The following is a 16,658-nucleotide window of genomic DNA, read 5'->3' as shown; positions in this document are numbered from 1 at the left end:
TCAGTTCTCTCTCTTTGCTGATGTCAAAGGTCAGATGATAATGGACAGACTAACAGCGAAAGATTAACAGGCATTTAAGTAATCACTTGTGATAACTGAGGTATTCTGAAGAGCGCAAATCACTGAACACCGAACCGAGTGCCACTCCTGTCAGCTAAGAACAGAAAACAGTGGTTAAAACTTGCACAGGCTTATCAAAGTTGGTCAACAGAAAACTGAAAAAACATCTGGCCTGATGACTTTCGATCACTGCTACAACATTCAAATGGTAGGGTCAGAATTGGTGTAAACATGAAAGCGTGGATCCTTCCTGCCTGGTATCAATGGTTCACGCTTGTGTTACTAATGTAATATTGCAGAGAATCATTTCTTAGCATGAAATGAGCATCTTTTAACTGCCGCAGCCTACCTGAATACTGATGCTGACCATGTCTATCTATTTATGGCCACGGTGTGCCCATCTGCTGATGGCTGCCTCCATGAGGATAGTGCTCTATTTTACAAAGCTTAGATCATCTCACATTGGTTTCTTTAACATTACAATGAGTTCACCTTACTCCAAATCTGCAGCAACTGTGTGATCATGTCTGTATGAACCAAACTCTCTGACGAATGTTTCTGGTAGGCTGTTGAAAACATGTCAAGAAGAATTAAGGTAAAGAGGGGTTCAACCCATCACTAGAAAGTGTCTGATAATTGTACTGTATGTTATTAACAGTGATAATCTTAGCTATAAAAGAACATTTTGTAAAAGAGTGCCGTACCTGACCTGCCTTTGCTTTGAAGCTCAGACCCGTGGCAATGACACAGAAGCTGCACAGTGTGTAAGTGTTGTAATTAGCACTTATTTTGGGTTAAACAGCATCGCAGGAGAGAGGAGATGATCATGATTTTAAAGGGACGTGATGAGTGAGACCAATTAAAACGGGGGTCAGACATAAAGATCAGAGGATGTGTCAGTTAAAAATGTCTCTTCAAAAGAAGCAACTTTTTGCAAATGCTGCAAAGGCGTGTCATAAGCAAATCTGAACGGAAATGTTTGCTTGCACCAAATACAGTAAAAGAGAGAGAGCAGAAAACACTGAAAAGTACTGAAAGTCAGACAAACATGAATCACGTTGTTATGGTCATTATATCTGTAGATTTCCCTCTCTGGGTATGGTTTTGAACAGTCTGTATATATACTGAGTCTATCCTGTAACTATAATTCACCCCTAAGAAAAATCTAATAACCTGTATATATGTTGTATATAGTGCAGGTTTCTCATAAATGCATCACTCACTGGGATAAGCTTTAATAGCTGTTATTTATATTTGGACTGAGCAGGTTTATTCTGTGTGCCTACAGAAATCATTACACCCTCTTGGGAGAGCCTGTAGCAACGTGTGGTTCGGCCTGCCAGATGACTCAGCGATAATATGTTTCCCCTTTATCGGTTTTTCCGTCGGTGTTATTGGTCACCTTCCACAGAGGTCATTAAAAACAACTAGGGAAGAAGGGACAGAAGCCTCGTGCCGTAATAAGGAACAACCTTTAATTACCGATCCCAGACAAAGAAAAGCTAAACGGATGAAATGCTAAAGAGCTATTACTTTAATTTCAGCTCGAGTGTGTTTATGCTTTAAATTATGACACTTTTTGCTCCACTCCTCAGGTAGCTGCAAATGAAAAGTGTTTGTGATGATATCGGGGAACTTTCAGCTGAACTGGAAAAATCTAGATGGTTGATTGACATCCTACTGCTATAGCTTGAGTTAGAGCGTATTTCTCTGTCAAGCGCCTCCTGATTCCGCAGTTCCAAACATGCACCACACAGTAGATCCTCTGCATGGTCACCTCACAGCAAGAACATTCCAGTTTTTGACCTCGGGAATTTCTGTGTCAAGTTTAAGGGCGAAAACACAACTTTACACTCAGTTACTTTTCTAATAGTTCAGAACTATTTAACTCTTTGTGATGTACGTTGAACAACGTGCTGGAAACATTCCTAATTCCTGATCCATATTGAGATCTACAACAGTGCAGATGATTTCAGTGTATTCATAGTTTTCACAGGATTTCAAATCATTATGGAAAGGACCACCTGAAGAGCTTGACAATTATTTATAAGCATGTAAAAAATTGGGCAGTCAGCTTAGTGGAGCTTACAAGAAGATAAATGATACCACCCTTCACTTGCATCTAGTTTAAAAGAGCCAAAAGTTCAAATGGAACAGGAGAAAAATAAAGCACAAGAGCAAGAGGAAAATTAACACCAAGAAGAATGAAAGAGAAGAGGTAAAACAATAAAAAGCTGGAGCTCACACAAGGCGTTAACGGGAAGAAATGAAGGAGAATATGAGTTAGCTCTGCAAGGCCATCATTTCTCTTGAAACTTACAACCCCACCGTTTCCCCCCGAACTTATTCACCGCCTCTTACTTCAAACCTTTACACCAACACACCCCCTAACTCATGCACCTGCCTATTTAACCCTTATAACATACACATTTACCCCAACCCATGTTTCCCAAATGTAGATAGACAGATATAACCCAATAAAATCAAAGGAAATAGCTCAGAACAACAGCACAAAAACAAGAAATTGCTCAGAATGTGTAACAAAGAACAAAGACGACCAACCAACCAGGTCTGTTGAAGTGAACTGACCCTGTCTGTAAGTTCCTTTTTAACTAAAGCTCTTAAGCACTGTATTCTAGTGCTTGTTTATATAACAGTAAAACTATATGCGGCTGTGTGAACAATGACACCTGTCACATATACACGCACACACACAGGCACCTCTATGACATGCATACAAAAGCTCGCAATATCATAAAAGGCTTTCTCTTCCCACACCTTTGTCAGACACCTTTGTCCTAGACAAAAACACAAAAGATTCCTTTTCAAACAGCTGTTTGGTTTTCCTTCAAAACTGATGAGGTAAGGTACACCCTATTCCACTGAAAGCTCCAGAAGGCCTGAGGGAAATGGGCGTAATCTCAATTTTAAAGCAAAGGTAATACATACAATGGATCCTTGATACGGTCTGGCTAAAATGAATTATTTTTAAATAATTTAAAAAATGCTAATAGTGTTTTACCCAAAAGGCACAAAGATATCGTACAGTCTCAGTGTCAAAGTAGCCCCTAATTTAATAAAGCAGTGGTAAATAGAAAACCATCAATTTTGCAGCAGTTAACATTTGAAAAGCTCAGATCTCTCAGCAGCTTGTTTCAGATCTGTACCACAGAGAAGCTAAAGGCGTCATCACTATATTTTATTTCAAAAGTTGAAGGAGAAGCAGTTCCCAGATGACCTGAAAAGCCTCGAGGGTTTATAAGAGCGCAGATCAGAGTATTCAGAATGTCAGAACTGTTTTGATCTTAAAACATTTAGTGTTTTATACGACTGAAGTACACACACACACACACACACACACACACACACATATATATATATATATATATATATATATATATATATATATATATATATATGGTTTAAAAGGTTTAAAAGAAGCTAATAGATTATGTGACGCATGTTGAGATTCACACACAAAGGAAAAAATAAAAAAATAAACAATCAAGCTCTATGATCAATGACGTTACTAGCAGAAAAATTTCTTTCTGCTTAAATATACTTAAATATATATATATATATATATATATATATATATATACTCTATGTATCATGCCATAATGATTGTGAAATATGTGCAGTATGCATATTTGCTCCTTAACTCTTTAGTGATTGAGTCAAATATTTACTCCAAATAAAAAGTACTGTTTCTTTTTCTGTGCATTTACACATAAAAACTGCACGATCAAGGAAGGGGTCATGAATGTACGCCATATTTATGCACATAAATCCAACGTCACATTTGCACATTCATATACACGTGTTTATATGTAACACTCACTGCAGGGGTTCAATTTTAAGAATTGGCAAATTTGTATTCCCTGTCTGCTGCACCTTTACTGTTCTACACCATTAATAGAGGGTTAAAGATAATCATAGAAGATGGCAGAGAGAGGGGAATCTTTGCTAGCTATGTCCAAAACACCATGATCAGCGTACAGGCCACAGGTAATGGCTGTTTATTCCTTTAAGGTCAAGTACTGATTTCCAAATTTCTACATTTCCAATTAAAAGCTCTTATTATTAATATAATGTGACAGCTAAAGTGTCTGACCTGCAGCAATATGTTGAAAGGGTGACACTTTATAATACTTTAATGCTATTAAGCATTAATAAAGCATTAGTGGGCGCTTAATTCATCATTTGTATATCATTACTCCTCCTTAGTCATTTTTAAATACAGATATTTTTATACAGCTGTTAATTTTTACACCATGTACAGCTTCCACTGTGCAGTCACAGCTATCACTGCTAATACAGCACTGCTAGTAATAATCATAATAGTTGTAAAAATCTTAATAATATTAATCATAATATTAATAATTCTTTTACTAAGCCCAGTTTGATCACCTAGGCTACCACATGCAACCCTAACTCTAAGTCCAAAAAATGATGAATTACACTGCAGGTCTTTAAACAAACAAACAAAAAAAATCATACTTATTAAATGCAAAATGTACTAAGCCAGAAAAAAGACCGGGGCGTGCAGCTGACATGGAATGAAGTGGGCGTTTACAAAATATGCAATAGTCTGTGAAATAATAAGATGCAAATTGGGGGCAGAGCCGGGACCCTGTTGCTACCACATACTTCTGCTCTTCTTAAACCACAACAGATGCAGAGACACAGGTGGAGCACATGAAATACATTGCTTTTATTGTCAGGAAAAAACCTGGAAGCTCTGTTTTTGTTTTTGGCCTCTTGTGAAAAGATCAATTTTGGTTCGCAGGAATCCGTATTTGAAAAAACAACATATTGCATTCATCTGATACTGGAGCGGATTTTATGATTGCAATTCAGCAGTGTGCTCACATAGGAAATCATTGACATTCACGCACCTGGTCTGCCACCTGTCACTGCTGGCAGCTGAACGGGAAGCTCAATCACACATCTGTTTACACTGTTGGAGACACTGCACAAGGAGACCAAGGACACAAAAACTGAAGTGTTATTGTCACCCATGCTGAGCTCTCTGTTTAAGATTCAGCTATTTTGCTGTTTCAGTGTAATAAACCCCATCATGTAGCCCCATCAAACAAACCTCAAGAAAAACAAAGCACCGCGGGAAATTCTTTTTAAATGCAATTTTATCAGTAAAGTCAAGAATGTACAACACATGAGCTCAAAACAGGAAAATAGACCTGGTTACACACGTTCACGTTTTTGTGCAATAGAACCCTTCACACCGCACAGTAAAACATGACTTTTTTTTAAAATAAATAAATAAAAGCACATAAGTTATGTACATGGTATAAAGTCAAAACATCAAAATACTCCACTGCCTTGTGGTCTACTTACACTACAACAGAAATTAAACAAGATTCATGTTATAGTGCCTGTACAAACACTAGGAGACACCTAAAGCATTGGCACATTCGATACAAAAAAAACCATCAGGAGAAGCAATATGTAAATGCTAGCTGCATTGTAATAGTTCAGCACAGAGCACAAGAGCATCAATAAGGCAACTTCTTATTGTTCTGGGCACTTGGGAGGATATTTATATTAGGACATTTTTCACCCTATGAAGCAAGCAAAGAAAGACAGCTAAACTGAGCAAACATATTTATGATGCTGAGCTTTAAGCACTGTAGTTCAATGGTTCCTCAGTCTTAGTTTAGGGTCTTAGCACACTGATATTACTAAATCAGCACTAAGTACAAAGAGCGACCTGTTAGGTCATTTTGTTTACAGGAACTGTTCAAAACTGTAGCATTTGCAAAATTAAAGGGACATTAGGTTTTACGAAAGAAGCACATTGTAATGGCTATGAAATGACAGTGTTTAGGCTTGCTGCCAAAAAATATCACTGTTACTATGCAGTTCTTCCTGCCACTGGTACTAAATCTGGACTAAAAAGCAGTAAGCACTTTCCCCATTACAATGCACTAATCAAGCAAGGAATAACTGTGGTTGGACATAGTTGCATGACTGAAATTATTCGAACCATGTGCAATGAACATTAGCTACTTACATTCAGAGTGCAGCCATAGATTTAAAACAGGAATGTAGTAGTTACTACATGACAGCAATTTAACTGAAAAGGACACAGGCACTTAAAATCAACCTTGCTTTTATGTAGACATATAACTAGACTACAACCAGTTGGCAACCAGTTCGAGTACATAATGCAAAAGACGAGACGAATTTCACTTATTGGCACAGACTGACTCAGACTGATTCCAATTTGTTGGCAATATGTCTGTGTTTATAAATTAGGTGCCAGTTATTTGCAACCCTTGACAAATGTGTCTGAGTGATTTCAATCCAAGCTTGTGACTGTTTGGAGACAGGTATGCCTTACCAGGTGACCTGTGCAATCTTCTTGCAATCAAAAGTTGTCACCCAGAGGTTGAAGGTGTTGCACCAGTTGGTCAAGCTAACTACTTCCAATTAGTCGCTGAATGCAAAAAAAAAAAAAGAAATCAATCCAATTATCACTTTAGTCACAAGTAGGTTGCAATTCTATTTTTACTAGAGCAGTTTCCTTACTCTAGTGTGACTGAGCCATTAGTGAGTGGTTGCTCTCCCCAGTTAGATGACGTGATGGGTGTGACAGCGGGTGCTGAAGTCTGTTGCCACTTTTAAATGTTTGACCTGAACATGACACTAGACGAAATTCTAATGGCTCAATTACGGTGACATTTTTTCCTGTGGAGATCATTAACGTTTGTACCAAAGGTCATGACAATCCAACCAATATTTGTCAAAACGTTCCAGCCAAGTGTCAAGCAGGATCACAAATGTCTTTAGAAAATTTTATGGAAATATATCCAACAGCTTTTAGGACATTTCATTTCATTTCCGATGGACAGTTGGACAATCCAAAGAGCCAGGCTAAAATTTGACTTCAGGACTTAAGGCGGTTTGAGCGAGTGTGCTTTTGCGTATTGCAGGAAATAATACTCAAGTGCTCGAAAGCTTATTTCTCATTTCTACTCCCTGATAAAACTGACAGATTAGCCCAGCTGCAACATCCCCACTAAGACCATAACTGGGCTTATTTTTTTAAACAAGAAAAACATGCTTCAGATAAAAGGAAATAAATGAGACGGCAAGACTGCAAAATGTGGGACTGATGTTGTCGGCTCTCATCTCTCATTTCTAATGATCTGTGCTCCCCATTGCTCTTTAGCTGGTAAATAAACAGGACCTGTCTGATGAATGAAACAGGGACAGTTTACTCCAAAGCAAAACAATCGCCCACTTGAGAGATCCAGGCTGATGTTTCACTGATATGGAGTATATGCTTTTCTCTCACTCAATGGGAATAATAATAAATATAGAGCTGGAGGGGTGAGATATGCGGGACCTGAGAAAAGCAGCGAAGGAGAGACGGCAAAAAAGCAGAGAAGGCGAAAGGGGAAAAGGGCTGCAGGGGTTTTGACAGTCAATATATGGCCACATATATAAACAGACACAGACACAAAGAAGACAGAAAACAAGGAACACTGAACACTCAGTGGTGTTTTGAGCTAAGGTGCATGACAAGTGAGACAGAGTCTGTTTCTCTCTCAATGTTGCCAGAAACTGTTTACAAAAAAAAGACCAAAATAACCTTTCAATGGTAGAAAACAAGCATGCCGAAAAACAAATGTCAGTCCAGTACTGATGCTGATCGTGAATGTCTTTCACCGAGTGTTTTTTTAGAGTTTGAAATGCACCAACGTTCATAGGTACACAATAGTTTCCTCCCTGCCCTCCTCCCCTCCACTGTCGGTCTCCAAGGAAACCAGCTGAGGGTCACCGGGATGCGGGCGCACCGGATACGGGTCAGTTCCACTTGCTGTTAGTGACCAGGTCTCCCCATTGTAGCTGTGATCTGAGTGGGCACAAAAAAACACCATTTGTAGGAGAAATACAATTACTGAAATTGAACAATGAGACATTATTTATTCACCACTGATCAAGTATCCGACAGTATGGGACACGTAGCCACGTGTTTAATGAGCTCGGTCTAATTGCTTAGCCCACTTATGTAATCACTAACAGCATACAGATTAGGCGCTGCTGAGCCTGCTGCTCCCTCCTGCACCGTGTCTGAAAATGGGGAAAAAAGAGAATTTCAAGCTATGCATCACGCCCCCTCAGCTCAGGCGTGTCACTTTTATCAGCAGCTTTCTCAACACGATCAATTGTCAGGCTTCGATGACATCAGCCTCCTCGCAAGCGATGGCGGACAAAAAGAGAGGAGGAGACAAGAGACCAGAAATGACAAATGAAACTGCTAACACCTACGAGTTGGCAAGCATATGGTTATGCTGAAGTACTCTCACAGCAAAATACTATAACCCTGACCAGCCTGTAGTTGCTGTTCTCATAATCTTTTTCAAGGATTAGTATCATTATTATTCAGATGCAATTAGCTCTTAAAGAGGCTATGCTTTTGTAGGTGGTAACTATCACTTGTCTCTGCTACGCTTGCATTCTTTTTTCCTCCATGTGCTGTCTAGCATTAGGGCAGGTGTGCTGTCATGGTAACAGATGGCGTGAACTATAAATTGCCTCATTGTGTCCCTGTAGGAAAGTGTCTGTTTGATTAATTATATAAGAGTCTGTCAGAGTAGCTCTGTTAGCCAACACACAGGCCAGGCCTCCACTAGATGAGATGTAAAGATAAAAATACCAAATCTCTTTCTTTGAGTTTCATCCATGAAATATTAAGATTGAATGATAATGTGACATGCATGCTGTTAAATATTTAAATTGCAATAAACACAAGGCTGATAAAGCGTGGCACAGGGTTGTTTTATTTTCTGTCTACAGCAGTGAAAGGTAAATACTACACTACTGCTTGTGTCATACTTAAACTCACTATTTTGAGTGCAGAAGTGTGTTCACATTATCAACTATGGATACATGAAGTACTTTAAGAGTTGGTGTACTCGTAATGGTCAGAAATCCCAAAATTGCTGATGTTTGACCAGTCAAAATTCAAACACTACAGAAACAAGTGCTCGTTCTGCAGAAAGTAGTGTACAAAAGAGAAGTATCAACTTTAACAACTTAGCATCGCATTTTAGTTCACAGCATGAAATAAAATGCAGCACAACAAGAGATGAGTCTATTTTTTGAAGTGTATGTATTTTTTTGATTTGCATACATAAACCAAATGCAAAATTGGTGCTGACAGTTTAACCAGATGATTTACAAACAGGGAAGAGCTCGCAACTCTCCCAAGTTCCTGATCAAATTTAAATCAGCAATGATTTTCTAACACCAGCCACCCGGCGATTGTCACCGTTTTATTTTTAATTTAATGATGCTCCCAATGTCTGGCATAATTATAGTTTGGAAGCAGCCACGACCAAGAGAGTATGTGCTGTAATAAATCCTTTATTGACCAATTATGGCTCAGTCACACTAGAGTAAAAACAGCACACCAACCTCCTTGTGTCTACGAAAAGTCAATGGTTGACTGATAATTGCAACAAACTTTGTTGCTTTCAGAAACTGATTGCGGGCACTTGTATCCCAAACAATCACCATCCAACTCAGACTGACTGCAGACAGGTTGCTGAAGGTTGCCGTTCAATTCATAAATGCAGGCAGATTGCCAACACATCTCTGCAAGACATCGCTTGGTAATAGTGGACATGACTTGATTACTAACAGGTTGTATTCTGGTTACATTCGTATATAAAATCAAGTATGTCTAAGATTTTACAGTTTAATCAATGTCCTGCAGCAAAAACGTTGTTATTGGTGGAGGCAATTCTGAATTCCTGATTGAAATCTACAAGGTTCTGGTTGGACTCTGAATTTTGCTGCATGCTTTTCGGTTGTCTGTTGTATTAAGAGTGTGCATGTGAGGATGGATGACTGACGTCTGCAGATCAAATCTACCTACAAATACAAATAAAGTAACCTCAAAGTGACCAGTTGTTAATATGATTTTTTGTGCATGCAGAAGACAACAGATAAACTGCAGTTTTCAAGAAATTTTTCACACATAATCGACATATTATCACAAAGAGATTTCATTTGATTGCCAACATGACCCAATTCGGTTGCATACTCATAGCAGACTAACTGCAGACTGACTCCATCAAGCATAGCTTGTTGTTCTATTGCCATATTGTTGCAGTTGCTTTGAATATATGTCTCCAACTACTGTTTTCCCCGTGTGACTGAAGCATTCACAGAATTCTAGCTTTCTGTAGGGGATATCATGTTCTGTGTATAAAAAACAAACAAAAAAACAAAAACAATAGAATGTTACTTTTTTCATTTAAATTCTGACAATAAATAAAAGCAAATTTAAACAGAATTAGGGCTCAGATTAACTTTAGCCGGCTTCAGCACAATGAAATAAAAGGAAGCGAACGGGCTCTCTGTAGATGGGCTCGATGGGTTTGATTGAAGAAGTGGCTGCGTTAAGCTAGTTAAATCTAACCAGCCAGGAGCTGCTGGCCTTAAGCAGAGAGAACTCAATTCATTCTTTTTATTTCAGTCTGACAACAACACGCTGGTGTCAAAAGAACGATACCGTTTATTAGGGAACTAATGATGAATGAATAATACGCCGTGATCGTTGTGTTATATAGGCTCACAATGTATAAAGAAGCTTTTTTATTGAATGCCAAGGAATTTTTAATGCCCGATACACAACACTTGGACACCTTTCCACAAAATAAATTGTACACAACCAGTGTTATAAAGAAAGCAGTAAAATGTCCTGATGCAGGGAGGTTTTATTAAGTTTGCACCTTTGCAAGAAAAAAAAACATTCCTAAGTTATATGTTGCATTATTATTTGTATTGTGTTATGTCCACTGTTTTCTAAGTGTGTGGCAGACTCACAGAAAAATGATCTATTCAAAAGCTACTGTGCGCTGCGATGCTTCAGGTTTTTTGCCTCCTGCAGCACTTTGCACAGGGTTTGAATTTGTCAGCGTGCCGTAAAGTGAAGCAGCTTCACCTTTCTTTTCTTCCTCAACATCCTCACAGAGCTCTCGTCTTTTGTGTAAAAAGGTGAACAACAAAAACCTGATACGACTCATCAGATGAAGTGTCAGCGTAAAAAATCCCATCCAACTGGTTCTCCAAGATTACACTGAACCAGAATGAATTATGGAAATCCACTGAATTAAAAAAGGTGTGTGTGTGTGTGTGTCGTGTGGACAAGAAGAAATAGTCACATGCACAGGTGAGGATGAGAAGAGAGATCATATTTTGATCCATGTGACTGACAGCACAATGGATCATTTGCATCTGAAAGAGATTCCTTTTCTTTTCACACGAAAAAAAGAAGAATGGAGATACCAGGTTCCTCCACATACCAGGCAGCTTGTGACCCAGAATGAGATCGCACGAGAGCTCTTAAAATATAAGACTGCACCTAAGACACAAAAACTTATGTGGCGATTTGGTCTTTTATTAACTGTTGAGAAGACCCTTAAGGGACCCACTGAAGAGCCTTGTGGTTACACATCAGCTGGAGCACACCCTGCACTGTAGACTGCAGGCAGACATCCACCCCGGGCTTGTTAACAAGTGACTCAGGTTTCACTGGGGCATTGCGTGTGCTCAATAATGAGGAAAGGTTAATAAGCTGATCAATGGCAAAGAGATTGTGCTCCCTGCTGTAAGCTGGTAAACAATAGCGGGAACACCACATAAGGCTGCGCTGACCCGGTTTTTACGAGGGCCCAGGGAGACAGGCCGAATGTAAACTGTAATTTTCCCCGCCTGCTGAGAGCATCGGGGCGAGCACGTTGATGAATGGATTAGAAATGGAGACGGGCAAACATGGGAATGTAGCCGACACCTCCAGAGCGCAACCTGATTAATCTGTGACTGCATCTCTCATTCCTCCCCACCCCCCGCCCGCTCACACCGCCCCCTTTTCACCTGATGCGATGACAAGCCATGCTGTAATGAGTTTTGCAAAGATTTCTTTCAGATCGATGTCCCAATCAGTCAGCCATCGCCTGCAGACTGTGATTCACACGCTGTTGTCTCCCCGGCCACTCGATAGATAGAGAAAGCATTGATTTTCTTTTTCCTTTGGCAGGCTCGAGCATTGTCAGGTGGGGTGGAGTTTGGGGGACTCGATAGCGCTGCAGGTGGAGGTGGTGGGAGGACAGGCAAGGCCTCACCGTGGATACGGCCTTGAGAGCGCGGCGTGTTTGTGTGTACAGTAGGCTCTCGCATGCATGGGTGAAACCAGTGCAAGAAGAAGGTTTGTTGACATTCTCACAGGGCGCAGATTTCTAATTTATGTTGACAGGGTGATAACACAGTACGCTACTGTTCAAATACATGAGGTAAATGCAATGTGTAGCACTGTGCTAAAATGCATGTTCTTAAATGTAGTAGAAATGGAAATAAGAAATTGAGCTATTTGGTGCTATAAAAAATCCGATCCTCTTTCGGCAAACCAAAGGTATTCACTGAGAGAATTGTCAAAATATATCCCAGCCTCAACTTTGAGAGGTCTGTTTGAGCAGACGGGGAAAACAAAAGCTCTGAAACCAGCACTGTTACAAGTGTACCAGAGACTCAGATGGAGGCCAGCTGAGGGCTCAGTATCACTAGGTCTTCCTCAAAGAGGAAGGTCCCATCTTATCTTAAAGGCTTCATAGTACCATATCCCCTTTGCTCTCAGACTGAAGGCTTACTTGTGGTTCCTAGATTATTTAAGAAGTAGAATGGGAGGGAGAGCCTTCAGCTTTCAGGCCCCTTTTCTGTGGAAGCAGCTCCCAGTTTGGATTCAGGTGATAGGCAACCTGTCTAATTTTAAGACAAGCCTTTAAACTTTCCTTTCTAAAAAGCTTATAGCTAAGGTTGGATCGGCTGACCCTGCACTTTCCATTTGTTATGCTGCAATAGGTCTAGGCTGCTGGGGGCTTCCTGTGAGGCACCGAGTGTTTTTCCTTCCCACTGTTTGCTCATAGAAGGTTGTCTGAATCGTGTGGTTTTCTCCCCACTATTGTAGTATCTTTAGCTTTGAATATAACAGTGACTGTTGCTTTTTTGTTATGTAAATGAAATTGAATTGAACTGACAGAGGAGAGTAAGTACACCAGTGTACAGAAAAGAGATGCACGGGATTAATCCCATGAAACTAAAACCAAAACGAGACAATCAGTATATCTCAATTAGAACCACTGAAAGCCAAAATGTGAATGCAAATAAAATTCAGTGTATCATACAGTCCAATTACTTCATTCGTTTTTGATCTGTTTGGAAATCAATATAGTAGCAAGCAAGTGACTGGAAAAGTTTAAAAAACATATGAGGCCCAAGCTGGATTTGCATTTGTGTCTTCTCTTTCTAACTTTGAAATTAAACTTTGTGGTAATTCTTACCATGCCTTCCTGCAGGGCTGTGGAGGTATCCAGTCCCCATCATCCATCCCTGGGAGTCTGAGTGTTGGCCGTGGGGAGTCTTAGCTCCAGAAGGCTGTCTGCCGTTGGATTGGGCCAGCAGGGAGTTGAGACAATTGTGTGTGCTAGCATCATTTCTTCTGTGGTGCACATGGCGGTTGTTGACGCTGGTACTGGCTAACGCGGCCTCGTTCACAAACACAGAGCCGTTACCGGCATGGCCTCTGGACGGACTTGATGCCGAGTCCTGAGGGAGAGGGAGGAAATGTCAGGGCTCGATCCAGACTAGCAAGATCATCATCGAGAACCGTGAGAACAGGAAGAGGAAACCCATTTTCGTTCCAGGATAAGATCATTAACAAATAATGAATGCTGACAGCTGGATGGCATTCACACCTGTGAAATCTGTCAACAATCCACCTTTGAAATACACTCACGCATTTACATAAAAAGACCAGGAAACACATTTGACATACCTGCCAACAACTAGAAAAGCCTCCATTTCAAGATCTCTACTTTCCTCAAGCTTTAATTACAAAATGACAAAAAGTGAGTCACTCGAAATGACATTTTCTCACTTCATGCAATAAACCGATCTCTTTCTCTGTCTCTCTCTCCAATACAAAGAAAGTGAATGAAATTTTATTTTTTGATGCTCGCAGTACTGAAACATTTCTTTCTGTGGATAATATAAAGACTTCACTGTGAAGTTTCTGCAGAGGCAATTTCTTCCAGAGAAAGCCATTTCCAAGAAAAGTGCTCACAGTATGTTCTGTGGATTTATGTGAATAATGGAGAAGCTGTTTCTGGAACGACACTCTCGCTGACATTTTTTTTCCCTCACAAATGACTCACTTATTGTTGCAAAGGCAAAAACTCTCAAGAGAAAATAAAAATAAAAGTATATCAACTAAAGGTAAGTGAGGGAACATGTTGTCATTTGGGTGAAGCGACCCTTTAATGTTTGGCTAAGGGCAGATTAGGACTCATCTTCACATAAACATGGTCTTTCCCTCTGCTGAGTGCAGGCAGCACAGCTAATTAGATGCAACCAGAGAGTCAAAGTGTGTGTGTGTGTCATTTGATCTGCCTCTGACCCTATGAACCATTGCCTCTGGCTGAAGCATTAGTGTGTGTGGGGGGGGAAACATTAGGACCTGCACTGTCTCGGCACGCTTTTGTTGGACCGACTAAAATAGATGAATGGAAATAAATAAAGACTGCAAAAAGCCAGGAGAGCCTCATCACGTCTAGCCTGGAAAAGACCAAGGTGGGGGTGGCGGTTGTGTGTAAATTAATGAGGGACAGAAGGAATATCGAAACCTGAGCCTGCTCATTTGTCCGTCCATTCTGTGCTCTCTGTGTGTCTTCTGAACAAGTCACACCTGCTGCCGAACAGAGCAACACAAGCCCCATAAGCCAGCGGAGGTTCAGATAGATGTATGTGCTAAATTAGTTTCACCACTGCTGCAGTTCCACGTGAGGTATATTGGGACTTAAAGGGCAGGGGGAACAGCACACCCTTTATCCTCCATGCCTTCCAGCTGTGTGGGACATTTTGCTGGAGTGCTTTTCAAACAAAGTGTCGATAATCTAAGCCCCTTTGGGTCACAATTGATTGGTTTCTTAGGCCATGCGCCTCTGGTTTTAATTATTTTGTCAGAGCTTTTATTTGCAGTGGTTTAATTATCATCAATCATTAAGATGTTTACTGGTGAGCGGAGCTGCCGGAGCACTAAGACAAATAGTGCTGAAATTGCTCTCATTATCGCGGGTCGTATGTCAAGAGGGGATTGGGCTGCTAGGTGTGAACGTGTGAGCCAGCGTAACCCTGGCTGATGGCTGTATGAGAAAAGCTTCTTGTTAATGATTTTAGCACAAGAAATACTCCATGGATGCTGTATATCTGCTCCCACTGAGGTCACGAGCGTTGGTGAGGGGCATTACTGGCTCATAGATTCACTGGTAAAAGAAAGGGCTATCACTTCTGTTTCCCCCAATACCTGCTGTCCATCAAGAGGGATGAACATGTGAGGATTCGCAGTTGGAGGGCTGTCCTGCGGCCCACGCTTCCAGCACTGCAGCAGCTTTTGCTGCTCATCCAGGCGCTCTCGTTCCCTCTCCACGCTCCTCTGGCCCTCCCTGAGTCTCTCCAGGTTCTGCTGGTACTCCTCGAGCTGCTCGTCCAGCTCTACACGTTCACGTCTCAGCCTCTCCGCTGCCACCTGGCACTGCTTCTCCCTCTCTTCCAGCATGCTCTCCTGCACCCCCTGCTGACTCTTCCTAGCCTGGCACTCTCGCTCCCAGCGCTCCTTCTCCTGGCGCAGGCGGTCATGGAGCCGCTGGGCCACCGCCGCCTCCTCCTTCTGCTTCTCCAGGTTACGTTGCTTCTCCTGATCCTGGAGGGCGCTGCCCCGGACGCTTGGGAGATGCAGCCGTTGGGCGCGAGGGGAAGGGCGGCCGCTCTCTTGGAGAAGGAGCCTCTGGACCTCATAGCAGCTGTCCTGGATGGTCACTGCAGCCTGGCACAGAGAGGGGAAAGTCAAAAGCGACATGGTTCATCAAAATGCAAATGATCAACTGCCACTTTTACCACCGTGTTGCCTCCTCGCAACGTATTTGAATGGCAAAATGTGACGGAAATCACGATCAAGGCTAAAGTGATGACTTTTAATTTTTATGCATTAAGGTCACAGCAACTAGTGACAGGAAGCCACAGCTGCTCTCCCCCTGTGGTTTTCCGAGTTCATACCCAAAATGAAACTTTGAATATGGAAATCACATCGTGATCAAATCCTCGAGCCTAAGTAGATAGGCAACAACAACACGTCATATGCAAATACACCCACATTCTCCTCCTCACACAAATTTAAATTTTACACCAAAGAAGGAGCGTGTGTACAGTGAAACAAAAAATCCTGCTACGTCTCCCGACTGAAAAAACAGATCAGTGAGATGAGCTCCTGGAGCTCCAGCAGAGTGATGCTTCTGTTTACTGAAAGTGTGCAGGCGAATGAGAGCCTGCTTATGATACAGAACGTATCTGTTCATACTGAGATCACAGGAGGTGTTTTTCTTTTAATTTCTTTGTTGGCCTAATATAGATGAGGGCTGTGAGGAGGATAAATAAAAATAGCTCACCTGCAGACTGTACAGCAACTGAGTCAGGTTTTGGACACTCTGAGCCACCTGTTAATAGACAGAGTC

General features: G+C 41.1%; 1 protein-coding gene across 4 annotated transcripts in view; it reads right to left on the bottom strand.

The window, feature by feature from the left end:
- Positions 1-5,189: 5,189 nt before the first annotated feature.
- arhgef28a (Rho guanine nucleotide exchange factor (GEF) 28a) overlaps positions 5,190-16,658 on the bottom strand; it is a 57,679-nt gene continuing 46,210 nt past the window's right edge. For all 4 annotated transcript variants that reach the window (XM_085166207.1, XM_085166209.1, XM_085166208.1 and 1 more), the window contains 4 exons: positions 16,593-16,640; positions 15,455-15,973; positions 13,434-13,698; positions 5,190-7,942 (listed from right to left, as the gene is read on the bottom strand). In XM_085166207.1, the coding sequence (XP_085022333.1) occupies positions 7,791-7,942; positions 13,434-13,698; positions 15,455-15,973; positions 16,593-16,640 (984 nt within the window). In that variant the 3' untranslated portion in view covers positions 5,190-7,790. The remainder of the gene's footprint in view (positions 7,943-13,433; positions 13,699-15,454; positions 15,974-16,592; positions 16,641-16,658) is intronic.

The sequence above is a fragment of the Neolamprologus multifasciatus genome, chromosome 7 (genome assembly GCF_963576455.1).
Source record: "Neolamprologus multifasciatus chromosome 7, fNeoMul1.2, whole genome shotgun sequence".
Taxonomy (NCBI): Eukaryota; Metazoa; Chordata; class Actinopteri; order Cichliformes; family Cichlidae; genus Neolamprologus; species Neolamprologus multifasciatus.
Note: the sequence above shows the minus strand (reverse complement) of the source record. Positions and strands in the feature narration are given on the sequence as shown.